We start from the raw sequence: 12,797 nt of genomic DNA, 5'->3' as shown, positions 1-12,797 counted from the left end.
CTCCTCTCTTTGCCCCTCCCCCACTCATGTGTGCCTGTGCACATGCGCTCTCTCTCTCATCTAAAAATAAATAACTAAACTTAAAAAAAAGATCAAGTTTAAAGAAATGACCAAAAATAAACTTAATCCTTACCGAATACCACTGAGCTTCTGACAGGCACCAGCTCCCATCTTCCCTAACTGCCACCGCTGACCACCGTTCCAGAACTCTCCCACAGGGCAGCAGGAGACCACTTCTCTTCTGATCAATGTAACTGTAAGCTCCCAGCCCAATGTGACCAGAAGGCAGAGTTCTCATGATCGCCCTTGTCCCAGTATATACAGATTTCTTTACTTCCCTGTCATTTTTACAAAATCTTCTCACTAACAAAGTGGACCTCTCCTTTTTGCTCTTAAAAAAATCTTCTTCTACATCTTCACAATTATCAGGGAAGTCCTCAAAATGGCTCAGAAAGGTCTTGGCAGGTGGACTGTTAGTCAAGTCCTCCCTGCAAAAGCTGTCACTTGAACATACCGCATCAGCCCTTTGGCAAGAAGCTTCGAAGCACAAGTATCTGTCGTTTAAGGCATCACAATGATCACACTGCAGCTGCCCATTCTTATTATCACAGTTTTCTGCCAATTCCATGAGTTTACAAGTATATGCCATATAATTTTTCTGTCGCTCCCCACGAACACCAGGCAGTGGTACACAGTTACCACAATCATCCAAAATCAGGTTGTCTGACAAGGTACAGAAAGTGTCTGACATTCTTCTGTCGACTTCGTAATGAAAGTGAAATGCTGCCAGGCCGCCGTCAGGGTGTGCCCGGCCGCTCTCTATGATGGCCGACTGATTTCCTAAGGGACTAATGTCCATGGGAGGCCCGTCCACTTCCAGTTGAATTCCAGGGAACACCTTTCTTTCCAGTGAGGATGGGATTCCAGTTTCCAAACACAGGCCTTCCTCCATGACAGAATCGCACGTGTCATAACACTGGCTCTGAGGAAGGCTGCACTGGCTGTTTTTCAGTACGTTGTTGCAGTTAATATTGAGGTTTTTCACAGAATCTGGCATGCTTTCCTCCCAGTACTTCTCATTGCTGTTCTCATCACTCATTATCTTCTCCCTTGCTATGGAGACAATCTCGGGCAAGTTGCTTCCAGAGGATTCTTCTTTAAGCTTGTTCAGTCGTGAGATGGTGGAAGTCTGACCACTCTGCCTGACACTATGTGCCTTCGGAACACTGACGTCTGAGACCTTTTCACTACTTTCATCTAAAGCCGACTGAGACGATGTCACCTTTCTTTGAGTCACAGGTGTGAGAACAGAAGCTGCCATTTCTTCAGAAGTCATCTTGACCAACACACAGGTTTTAGCTATTGCTGTTTCTTCTCTCTGCTGATCATGTCAAGATTTTTATAAAACAACTTATTATTAAAATAATCTCAGATCTACAAGTCCTGAGAAACAGTGTGACAATTCCTTTCATTCAGGTGCATTAAGAGCCAAATAAATTTCTCCAGTTATAACTTCCTATCATGTGTAATATGTTTTTCTAGACCAGGGTTTTAAGGTGGTAGTTCAATTTTCTTTCCTCTGTTATTTGAAGTAATTCTTTTGGAGATTTTTACTCGGGATTGCATTCTGCAACTTCTGATCTCTCACTGACTTACTAACGATTAAAAATCCAGTTTGAATGTTTCCTGTAAGAAAAAGACATGATGTCAAACACTGTGGCACTAAATAAATTTTTAAAACCGAACTTGTAACTCTAAGCTAATGCAAAATATGAACCAATTCTGAATATGAAGAGTTTTGCAATTGATAGTTACTTTTAATGTTTTTGGTATTTATTTCTCTGATATAATATTTCAGAAATTCTGTTTCCAGCCAAAGTAGAGTAACAACAGAGACCAGAATTACTCCCCTGCCTTAAACAACTGAAAAAATCAGAAAAAAAAAAAAAAAAAAAAAAGAAAGAATGGTTTTTAAATACTGAACAACAGGGAACACAGAACAGTGATTCCTGAAATAAGAAAACAACAACAAATGAGGTGAATCCTATAAATGCCCTAGCTTACAGTTTGAGAGTTTCTAGGCCATAGGGGAGGGAAGGGGAACTCAGGCTGAACCCAACAGAGTTCTTATTTAAAGGAAAGAAAGTTGAGTGTTCAATGAGACCATAAAAACTAGAGAAAGAAGACATGTTAAGTGGAGAGGAGCAAAGATAAGGGTGGTTGCAGGCTTCTCATGAGAAACAATGCAAGCTATGGGGAGGTGTTTAGGGAGATGGGTGAAATTGAGGGTAGAGATTAAAAAGTACACTTATCATGTAATAATAAATAAATGAATAAATAAATAAATAAATAAATAAATAAGATAAAACAAAATAAGAGACAATGCAAGCCAGATGAGAGTAGAGTCTATCTTTAAAGTACTGAAAGAAAAAAATACTGCCAACTTAAAATTCTATACCCAACAAAAATATCTTTTGAAAACAAAAAAAAAAAGAAAAACTTTCTAGACATACAAAAGCTGAAAGAATTCATCACCAACAAATTTGCATATAAGAAACAGTAAAGGAAGTCCTTTAGAAGGAAAACAATACCAGATAGAAATGTGGATCCATGCAAAAGAATAAAGAGCACGGAAAATGTTAAGTATGTATGTAAATACAATTTTTTAAAAATTGTAAACCACTTGAGATAGTTAATCTTTTAAAGCAAAAATAATAGCAATGTATTGTGGGGTTCCTAACACATGCAGAAGGAAAAAATAGCACAAGGTCACGAGAAGGGAAATGGAAGTATATTGTTACAAGATTATTTTCTAAGTGAATTGGTGTAACATTACTTAAAGGCAGGCTGTCATAAATTAAAGATGCATACTATAAGCCCAATACAGCCACTGTAAGAAAAAATATAGGTAATAAACCAAAATATTAGGACCATAAAAATTTTCAAATAATCAAAAGGCAGAAAAAGAGGAAAAGATGAACAAAGAACAGAAGTGGCAAATGTGACTTTGTGTGCGTGTGTGTGTGTGTGTGTATTCTTTCCATTCACTTTAATAAGAAAGTATTCAAGTCAAAGTACGGAAAGAGCCCAAATGCCCATCGATGGATGAATAGATAAAGAAGATTTGGTATACACATATAATGGAGTATTACTAGGCAATCAAAAAGAATGAAATCTTGCCACTTGCAACTACGTGGATGGAACTAGAAGGTATTATGCTAAGCAAAATTAGCCAGAGAAAGACAAATATCATATGACTTCACTCATGTGAGGAATTTAAGACACAAAACAGATGAACATAAGGGAAGGGAAGCAAAAATAATATAAAAACAGGGATGGGGACAAAACATAAAAGACTTAAATACAGAGAACAAAAAGAAGGTTGCTGGGGGGGGGGGTTGTGGTAAGGGGGATGGGCTAAATGGGTAAGGGGCATTAAGGAATCTACTCCTGAAATCATGTTGCACTATATGCTAAGTAACTTGGATGCAAATTTAAAAACTTATTAATTAGTTAATTTAAAGAAATTACACTTAAAGAAATTATTCAGGTGAATGTGGACATAAAAATTTTCAGTTTACGAAAAGTATTCTTAAAAAATAATTTATTTTTATTCCTCAAATTATTGAACCCTGTTCTACACTGGGAACTATGTAATGGGGCTAGATATCCCTGCTTGTGATTCTATTGAGAGAGGGAGAACTGAACAAATTTCAATCTGGTGTGGTAAGTGTAATTATCAAGGATATACAAGGCACCACGGGATCACAGGTGTCCTTCATAAGTATACCATTCCTTTGTAAGTGAAGCCGTCCTTACCAAGACAACTGATGAGCATTCATACTCTGCTGTCAACACCAGATTTAACCCATTTTTGCCCTTTCCCACACGGGTGTCCCTCTTCCCCATGCTTCTCCCTTTTCCTCTTGTCCCAAAGAAGCAGCAACCTACCCCTCTTCCCTTACATATATGCCCCTCAAGCGCAACCACAAAGTCTCACTGGCTCCCAGCACATGCAGTCTTCACAACTACCTTAAAAAATCAGAGGACATCCTGTCAGTCGGACACTTCACAGGAAGTCAATGAGCCCACACAGAGCAGCAGTGTCCTGGTTCAACCGAACCCTTCCACCTTTCACATCCTCCTTCCAACCTGGTTTCTTTTAAATTTTCTTCAGAAAAAAATGCATCTATTATTTTTGGAGAAATATGCTCAGTGTAAAACAATTCAAAAAATGCAGGAAAACACACAAAAAATTTCAACTTAACATAAACCCCACTATCCAGAGATAACCACTATTAATACTTTGAGTAAACTCCTTCCATAATGCTCCCTATGCATCAACACACAGAGATATAGGTATATGATTACACAAATACCAGATCATGCTGTATATCCTACTTTATACCTGCTTTTTTTTTTTTTTTACAAATTCCAATTCATGAACAACTTTTCATGTCAAGAACCAAATAGATAATTTTAATGGCTTTTGGCACTACCTTGGTTTCCATATCTTTGCTCTATTTTTTAGAGTAACTTTTAAAGCCAAAGCCTTCAGACTGACTGTTATTTGTCCTTTCTCACCTATGAGGAAGGTCATTCAAAGCATGTACTGCCTCACCCCTGTTCTAAGCATTTCAAAATTACTATCTCATGTAATTTTCACTCAATCATACAAGATAATGTGATGGTTTTAAAATATGTCCACAAATTCTTTGTAGAGCCTAACTGCCTTCCCCTTGCATGGAGACCGTACTTGGTGACTTTTTCCAACATACAAAATGTGTTGGAAGTAACAGTGTATGACTTCTGAGAATAGGTCATAAAATGTCATAAAAGTTATTGAGGTTTCCTTTTGTTCTTCCTCTCGTTTGTTCTGGAGGAAATCAGATGTCATGATATAGGAAGAGCTCCCTGTGGCAAGAACTGAGACCTCCTGCCAAAAGCCACTGGAATGAGCCATCTTGGAAGGGGATCCTCCAACACCAGTCAAGGCTTCGCATGACTGCAGCCATGGTCTATACGTCTATATGACTTTAACCTCATGAGCAAGCCTGAGCCAGAAGCACTCAGTTCCCAAATTCCTGAGCCATAGGAAATGTGAGATAATAAATGTTTACTGTTTTGAGACATTGTTTTGAGGTAATTTGTTGCACAGCAAGAGAGAACTAATACAGAACAGTTCTACTATGATCCACATTTGACAGATTAGAAACCCAAGCACAGAGAAGCTGAGTCACTTGCCAAAGATCACACTGCTGGAAAATGGTGGAGTCAGGATTCAAACCCAAGAAACCTGACTCCAGAATCTGTGCTCTCCACCACAGTTATGCTGCTTTATTGCTAACTAGTTTGAAACCTTATCGGTTTGTATTTCTGATGTCCGCTGGATGCAGAGATCCATGCCTTCTAGGAGGATCCTCTTTTATCTGAGTTTGTCTCTGGCAGGCTGAGATCTTTGTTTTGTGGTAGTCAGTACTGAACAACATCCGAGAGAGCTGACTCCCTGAAGACTCCATCTCAGGTCATTCCTTTATTCAACATATTCTTTTTTTTTTTTTTTTTAATGTTTATTTTTGACAGAGAGAGAGAGAGAGAGAGAGAGAGACGGAGCATGAGTTGGGGAGGGGCAGAGAGAGAGGGAGACACAGAATCCGAAACAGGCTCCAGGCTCTGAGCTGTCAGCACAGAGCCCGATGCAGGGCTCAAACTCACAGACCGTGAGATCATGACCTGAGCCGAAGTCGGACGCTCAACCGACTGAGCCACCCAGGCACCCCTCAACATATTCTTATTAAGTACAAAATTAAATGAGGCAGGAATTTCCCCTTGATTTCTTTATAAGCTAATAGATCATCAGGTAAGGTATAGTGCAAATAGGGCTATAATCTGGGTTACCCCAGAGGAAGAGCATCTAAATCAGATAGTGGGGACAAGGTGAGGGTGATTGCCATGGAGGGTTTCCTGAAGAAGACGATGAGCAAGCCGAGTTTTGAAAGACAAGAAGGAATCAGCTAGATAAAGAAGTGGGATTAACTTTGCAGAAAAGAGCAAATGTGGATTCTCACGGAGAAAAACAATAAGACATTGGCACCTGGCACTTCAGGCAACTATTTTAACCACTTTGGGTTTGGTCTCATTGTCCTATAAGACAGAAATAAAATTACCTATTTGATCAGATTGTGAAGAAAATGCTTTGGAAACCAAAAGTTAAGGACAAATGCTTGTCATTCTATGCCTTGAGAAGTTAAGCAGCTCTGTTGGTGACGTGGTGTTGAATTTACTTTTGCCAGATATACCCATTCCACTCACCAGGTTCGCTTAAACTTAAATTTCAATTCGATAACTGGGGCTGACCCCCTGAATCCCAGCTGCATGACCACAAGCCTGCTATATGATCAATCTCGAATTATATGTTCCACTTCTTTAACATCAGCATAAATCATATGTATTTTATATGTCCATCAATAAATGTTAATTTTCTACCTCCCTCCTCTTGGGAAGCTCTAGGTTGTCTGTGAGGGAAGATGGAATAGGTTAAAGTTGGCTAAAGAAAACCTGAAGCACTGAAAGAAGACCACGGTCTAACAGTTTTGAAGAAGAAAGAGATGGAGAAAAAGATTCTTCTTTTCTTAATGTGGTTTGTAGGGAAGACTAGAGAAGGACCAGCCTGGGAGAGATCAAAGGATGCGTGGGCTAAGAATATGGTAGAACAAGAAAGAACTTGTCAAGGTAGCATTTCTAAGCTAGAGATGAATTGGAATGGATAATATGTCTAGGGAATGACTGGCCATGCAATGATAGGGCTATGTAGGTGGTGCTGGAAATCTTAGCCAAAGTGGTAACACAAGACAAAGAAATGAAAAGTTTAAGAAGAATCAGGAGTGACACAGAGTAAATTTATAGCTTCAGGGTAGGGAAATATCAGTCACAAATAACCTTGCTGACAAATTTCCATGGGCTAAATTAGGGGCTGGCAAACTACATACCAAGGTCCAAATCTGACCTGCTATCCATTTTGGTAAATAAAATTTTATTGGAACACAGACGTGGCCATTCATTTATGCAATGTCTATGGCTGCTTTTGCATTACAATGATAGAGTTGATAAACTATGACAGAAACTATGTGGCTTGCAAAGCTAGAAATATTCACCATCTAACCCTTTATAGAAAAAGTTTGACAAACTGTTTGCTAGATAAATAAGTTAATAAAATGCCTGGTTAGAGCCAGAAAACTGAGTGGGAGGTATACCCATCTTCATGTAATTTAAGAACTAAGATGAGGAAATATTCTTGTTACATATTGTTTCAAAAGGCAGGATCATGGCCAAAACAAATGAATTATTGGGGAGGCATGTTCTGGCTTAGCTTGATAAAGAATTCTAACTTGTAGAGCTATTTAACAAGGGAGAAGCTATTCTGGATGGTAGTCTTCTCACCATTGATATAAAGATTTAAATAGAGAGGCATAGTGTTCAGCATAGCAGGTGTTCAATAGGTGTTGAACAAATATTAGAATGAATGAATACTGTCTATAATGTTTAATTTAAAAAATAATGACAAATAAATACTTATTGATCATGTATCATGTAACAGGCATGTTCTAAGCACAGTGTACATAATATCCCTTAATCTTTATAATAGCATTATCGGTAGGGTGGCAGAAACTACTAATTGTCCCTCAAAATCTGTTCTCACTTTTTCTCAATAATAGAACTTCTGAATTTTGGCCAAGCATATGGTCATCCCTTTAATGGCCTCCCTTATAGCTAGATATAGCCATGTCACTGTCATTACTAATTAGATATAAGCAGAAGAGGTTTGTTATTTCTGGGAAGATTTTTTGAACAGAAAGGGTGTGCCTTTCTCCTCCCCCTTTCTACTTTCTGCTGGCTGGAGGGAAGGCATGATGACTGGAGCTGAAGTAGCTATATTAGACCATGAGGTAAACAGAAGAATGGACACCTTTCATAGTAAAGAAACAAGACAGAAGTCTTGGATTTGGGGGAAAGAAAAATAAAATTCTATATTGTTTAAGCCACCATTATTTTAGGTTTTCTGTCATTCACATCAAAACTTTTTCCTAACTAATAGGTGTGAATACTATTATCACCCCATTTTATGGATGATGCTCAGAATATTTGAATGGCTTATCTAAAAGTACAGAGATGTGATATAACAAGGAAGCTATGTAGTGAATTCCTGCATTGGAGGGGAAGTTATATTCACTAATTCAAGTATGTCGCTAATTTATTTATTAGGTTTTTAGATTTATTTAATATTTAAGGCCAGATGATTGTGTCATAAAGAACAATTAAATGAGAAAAATATTAAATGCAAACACATTGGTTTTTATGATTGTCAACGTCAGAAGGATGTGGGGTTTAACAACAACAAAAACTATCAGACAACTGTCAGTTATTTATTAAGTACCTGTTATCTTCCAGAGTTAAGAAGGCAAGGTGGTTATGGAACAGGAGATCAGGAAAGCTCTGATGGAGGAAGATTTAACCTGGAACTTTGCAAAGAGGTAGCAATTAGTTGTATCCATAACCAAGAAAAATACCTTGGGTAAAAGGAACGGCATGAAGAAAGATAAAGAAGTAGGAAAATACAATGCATAACTATAGATTCATCTGAAGTTCTTAGGAGAACATTGACTCCAATCAAAGAAAGGGAAAGTTGCTCAGTAATTTCACCAGCATGGAAAGAAATACTAGGGCAACTGTCAAAGCTGATAACAGAATGCAATAGTCTCTATTTCATCTTTAAACCTAGAGGATTTTATAGAGTTCCTTTCAGTATCATGTGTATGACAGATAAATAACTGTGCCACAGTTATCTATTTATGCATTCTCTTCCCCAAAGCCCATTCTGCAGTGAGATTAAAGAAAATATTTTGCCTACACAACCCTTCCTCCCTTTCTCCCTACTACAGGCACACCCACACCCAAGCCCTACATGATGAGTCAGTCTTCACTCTTTCTTCTCCACTGAATGTCTGCTGCTCCACTCCCTCCTGGACTCCTTTCTCTGAACTATTATGATGGAAACTCCAAAACTTACAAAGAAACAAAGCTTTTAAAACATTCCACAAAGGCACTGGTGTACTAATCTGGGTCCTCTTCCAAGACCTTAAAGACTTAGCCCTTTGTAACTTCCACTCCCTTTATTGGAAAAGTTTCAGAGTCTGGGATGCTAGACTTGTGACCCAGAAAACCCAGAGATAACCCTAATCTTTATACTCTGTGCATATTAAATATCAGGAGTTAACTGATAGGTAGGTGAGAAAGTTATACAAATATTTTTTAACTAATACATTGACGAGGTTGCCAATATAGAAAAACAGAGTATCACAAAAAAAGTTTGTTCATAACAGGTTAATTCTCAACTGTAAAACTCCCAAAGAAAGGAAATCCTCACTATAAACACAGTCTCTGATTAGTCTGCAAATCACCGCTCTCTCCCTATTGCTCTCCTAGAAATATGGAATCAAAGACATTAGTAGAATTTTAAGCCAAGAGTGGAGGCAGATAGGATTGTGGTGTTGTGACATTCACAGCACTCCCTCTCCTTTGCTACGGTACAAATATGTCAAGAAATTCCGGAGTTATATGTATGTGCGCACATGCACATGCACACAGAGATGTATGTTTTTGGTAAGAGATGAGAAAAGAGAAAAAGTGAGAGTCAGAAGGTCGCATTAGACCCTCCATGATTTAGTCCCAGTCTATTTTTTTCAGCTTCATCTCTGACCAATACCTAGGAGAAAATATCCTGTCATACTGGTCTTTTTGCCATGTACTGAACCAGCTTAGCATTAATGCCTCTGTGCATTTCCCTTCCCACTGTTCTCTAACTCTGCTAAGACTCCTTCACCCAACTCCGGTGGCATTTCCCCTCTGTAACCCTCCCTGATACCCACTGTCAGCATTAATTGCTCTTATCTGTTTCCCACAGTTCTCCCTACATTTCACCAGTACAAACATGTCATGAAACACTATACTGTAGCTATTAACTATATAGGACCACTGCATGAATTGAAAGCTTGTGAAGAACAGAGACCTTGCATCTTTAAACTTAAGGAGTTTTAGAGATACCCTGCATCCCACATTCCTGGCATGGTATCAAGGTATACAGTTGGTCTCAACAGACATTTGATTCTTTCCTTCTTTTCCATGGCTCTTTGAGCCCAATATTTGTCCATTAGGACCTGGATTCCTTAAGGGCTTTCAGTCTTCTAGATTCTAACCTTTTCCTGTTTCAATCCATCCCATATTACCTTCAGAAAAATCCTCCCCAAACAGCATTTTCATCATATCACTCTTTTTACTTGAGAAAAAACAGAGTTCCATTTTATCCAATGTAGTAAAGCCACACTTTATCCTAATCCTTAAGAACATCCTCAATTTCTTAAAAACACAAAAAAAATTCCTTTGCCTGGGATTGGTAATGTAAATTAATATATCAATTTGGGGAGAAATAACATTTTAATAATATTGAGGTTTCTAATCCATAAACATGATACAGCTAGTTAGCACTATAGCTCTTTCTCTTTCTCTCCATATATACGGAGAATATATGTATGTATATGCACACACACATCTATGTATATATACATATATCTTTTTGGCCATTTGCTAACTATTTTATTATTATTTAAAAGCTTTGCATAAAACAAATATATGATATTCTCAGAGCTAATATTTACTTTGAAATGCCTTTATATTAGAACTGTCATGGACATCTAATAGTATTTTAAAAACAAAATGCTGAGACAAGATGTGCTCTGGAATTAAATTGGCTTTTTTTTTAAGTTTTTTTTTTTTTTTTAATTTATTTTGAGAGAGAGAGACAGACAGAGAGCACAAGCAGGGGAGGGGCAGAGAAGGAGAGAGAGAGAATCCCAAGCAAGCTACCCACTGTCAGTGTAGAGCCCGATGTAGGGCTCAAACTCAAAAACTGAGATCATGACCTGAGCCAAAACCAAGAGTCAGACACTTAATCGACTGAGCCACCCCAGCAGCCCTAAATTGGCTTTAAACTGTGTTTAGGTAAAAGAGCTCCTGCCATGTTTATTACTTTCACTAATACAACATGTTGTGTGATAGCTGGGCCTAGCAGCTGTCTCAGTTACGAGTGATATTTATGTAAACGCAAACTTAAAAAAAGAAAACTCTGTAGATCCTGAGGAGACAGGAAGCCCTTCTCGACTATTTTCTGCATGTCATGGATGAAAGAGCTGCTACATGGGCAGTCTGTTTTTACTGTGTGTGTGCTGAAATGTCGCTCAGCTGAATTGGGTGTGCTCACAGGAGGCAGAGGATAGCGGGGGAGTTATTGGCTATGTTGTATAGGGGTGGGGGCAGAGTCAACCACACAGCCCTGCGGAGCCTACACAGGAAAATCAAATCATGCATAGTATTGTTGTCTGAATATGAACTCTTAATAAGTTACTGAAACAAAGGATTATCTCGTGGTTCCTCAACAATTTTTGGTTCATCTGGAACCTTCCATGAAGGTGCCAAAGAGTTACCAAGGCAGTTAGACCAGGGAAGCCCAGAGAAGAGAGTCTGACAGGTGATGCCACTTTTTCCACGATGAATTTGCTCTTTTGAAAGTCATGGCTGAGAGGCTGAGACACAGATTACTGTTTATTATAAACATGCAACTCAGGAACAGCCAGATGGAAGAGAAGCACAGGGCAAGGTATGAGAAAATGGTAAGTAGCTTCCATGCCGTCTCCAAGCACACTACCCTCCCCAAATCTCCACATGTTCACTAGCCTGGAAGCCCCATACATATCTTCTTTAATTTATCTTAGTAATATTTTGTATTTATCTATACAGAGGTCGTGCACATCTTTTGTTAAATTTGTTCCTATGTTAGTGTTGTTATTAGAAATGGAATTATTTGGGGCGCCTGGGTGGCGCAGTCGGTTAAGCGTCCAACTTCAGCCAGGTCACGATCTCACAGTCCGTGAGTTCGAGCCCCGCGTCGGGCTCTGGGCTGATGGCTCAGAGCCTGGAGCCTGCTTCCGATTCTGTGTCTCCCTCTCTCTCTGCCCCTCCCCCGTTCATGCTCTGTCTCTCTCTGTCCCAAAAATAAATAAATGTTGACAAATAAATAAAATTAAATTAAAAAAAGAAATGGAATTATTTTACATTTCATTTTCCAGTTGTATGCAGCTAGTTAGTATGCAGAAATACAATTGAATATCGTGTCTAGACAATATAACTTATACCCTTGCTAAATGCAATTATTACTTTCACGGATATTTTGTAGATGACTCGGGATTTTCTATATGGACATCCATGTCATCTTCATATAAAGAAAGGTTTATTCTTTCCAAAATGCATACTTTTTATTCTTGCCTTACTGCACAAGCTAGGATCTCCAATTATGATACTAACAGAACTATGGAGACCATACATCCTTGCCTTGTTCTCAGTCTTAGAGGGAGAGTATTAAATACGCCACTATTTAATGTGATATTAGCTATGTATTTTAAATGCCCTTTATCAAACTGAGTCAGTTGAACTGAGTCAGTCCAACTCTTGATTTCAGTTCAGATTATAATCCCAGGGTCGTGGGATAGAGCCCCATGTCAGGCTCCATGCTCCATGAGATTCTCTCTCTCTTTTGCTCCGCCCCTTGCTCCTCTCCCCCACTCATGCGTTCTCTCTCTTTAAAATAAAATTAAAAAAAAAAAAGAAAAGAAAATGAACACCAGCCCCTATATCACACCATACACAATAATTAATTCAAAATGGACTATAAAGCTAAAATAAAATTG

General features: G+C 38.5%; 1 protein-coding gene across 8 annotated transcripts in view; it reads right to left on the bottom strand.

Moving 5' to 3' along the window:
* The window catches only part of PLCE1 (phospholipase C epsilon 1), a 322,989-nt gene that overhangs the window by 284,235 nt on the left and 25,957 nt on the right, over positions 1-12,797 (bottom strand). For 7 of the 8 annotated variants that reach the window (XR_005793574.1, XM_040485907.1, XM_040485901.1 and 4 more), the window contains exon 2: positions 134-1,686. Coding sequence is in view for 7 of the 8 variants with exons in the window: in XM_040485907.1 (XP_040341841.1) it covers positions 134-1,336 (1,203 nt within the window). In the remaining variant the exon portion in view is untranslated. Of the gene's footprint in view, positions 1-133; positions 1,687-8,434; positions 8,456-12,797 lie in introns of those variants that run through there. The other variant, XM_040485903.1, reaches the window with a different exon arrangement.

This window comes from Herpailurus yagouaroundi, unplaced genomic scaffold (assembly GCF_014898765.1).
Source record: "Herpailurus yagouaroundi ecotype Mexico unplaced genomic scaffold, PumYag 163, whole genome shotgun sequence".
Taxonomy (NCBI): domain Eukaryota; kingdom Metazoa; phylum Chordata; class Mammalia; order Carnivora; family Felidae; genus Herpailurus; species Herpailurus yagouaroundi.
This window is presented reverse-complemented; position numbering and strand designations above follow the sequence as displayed.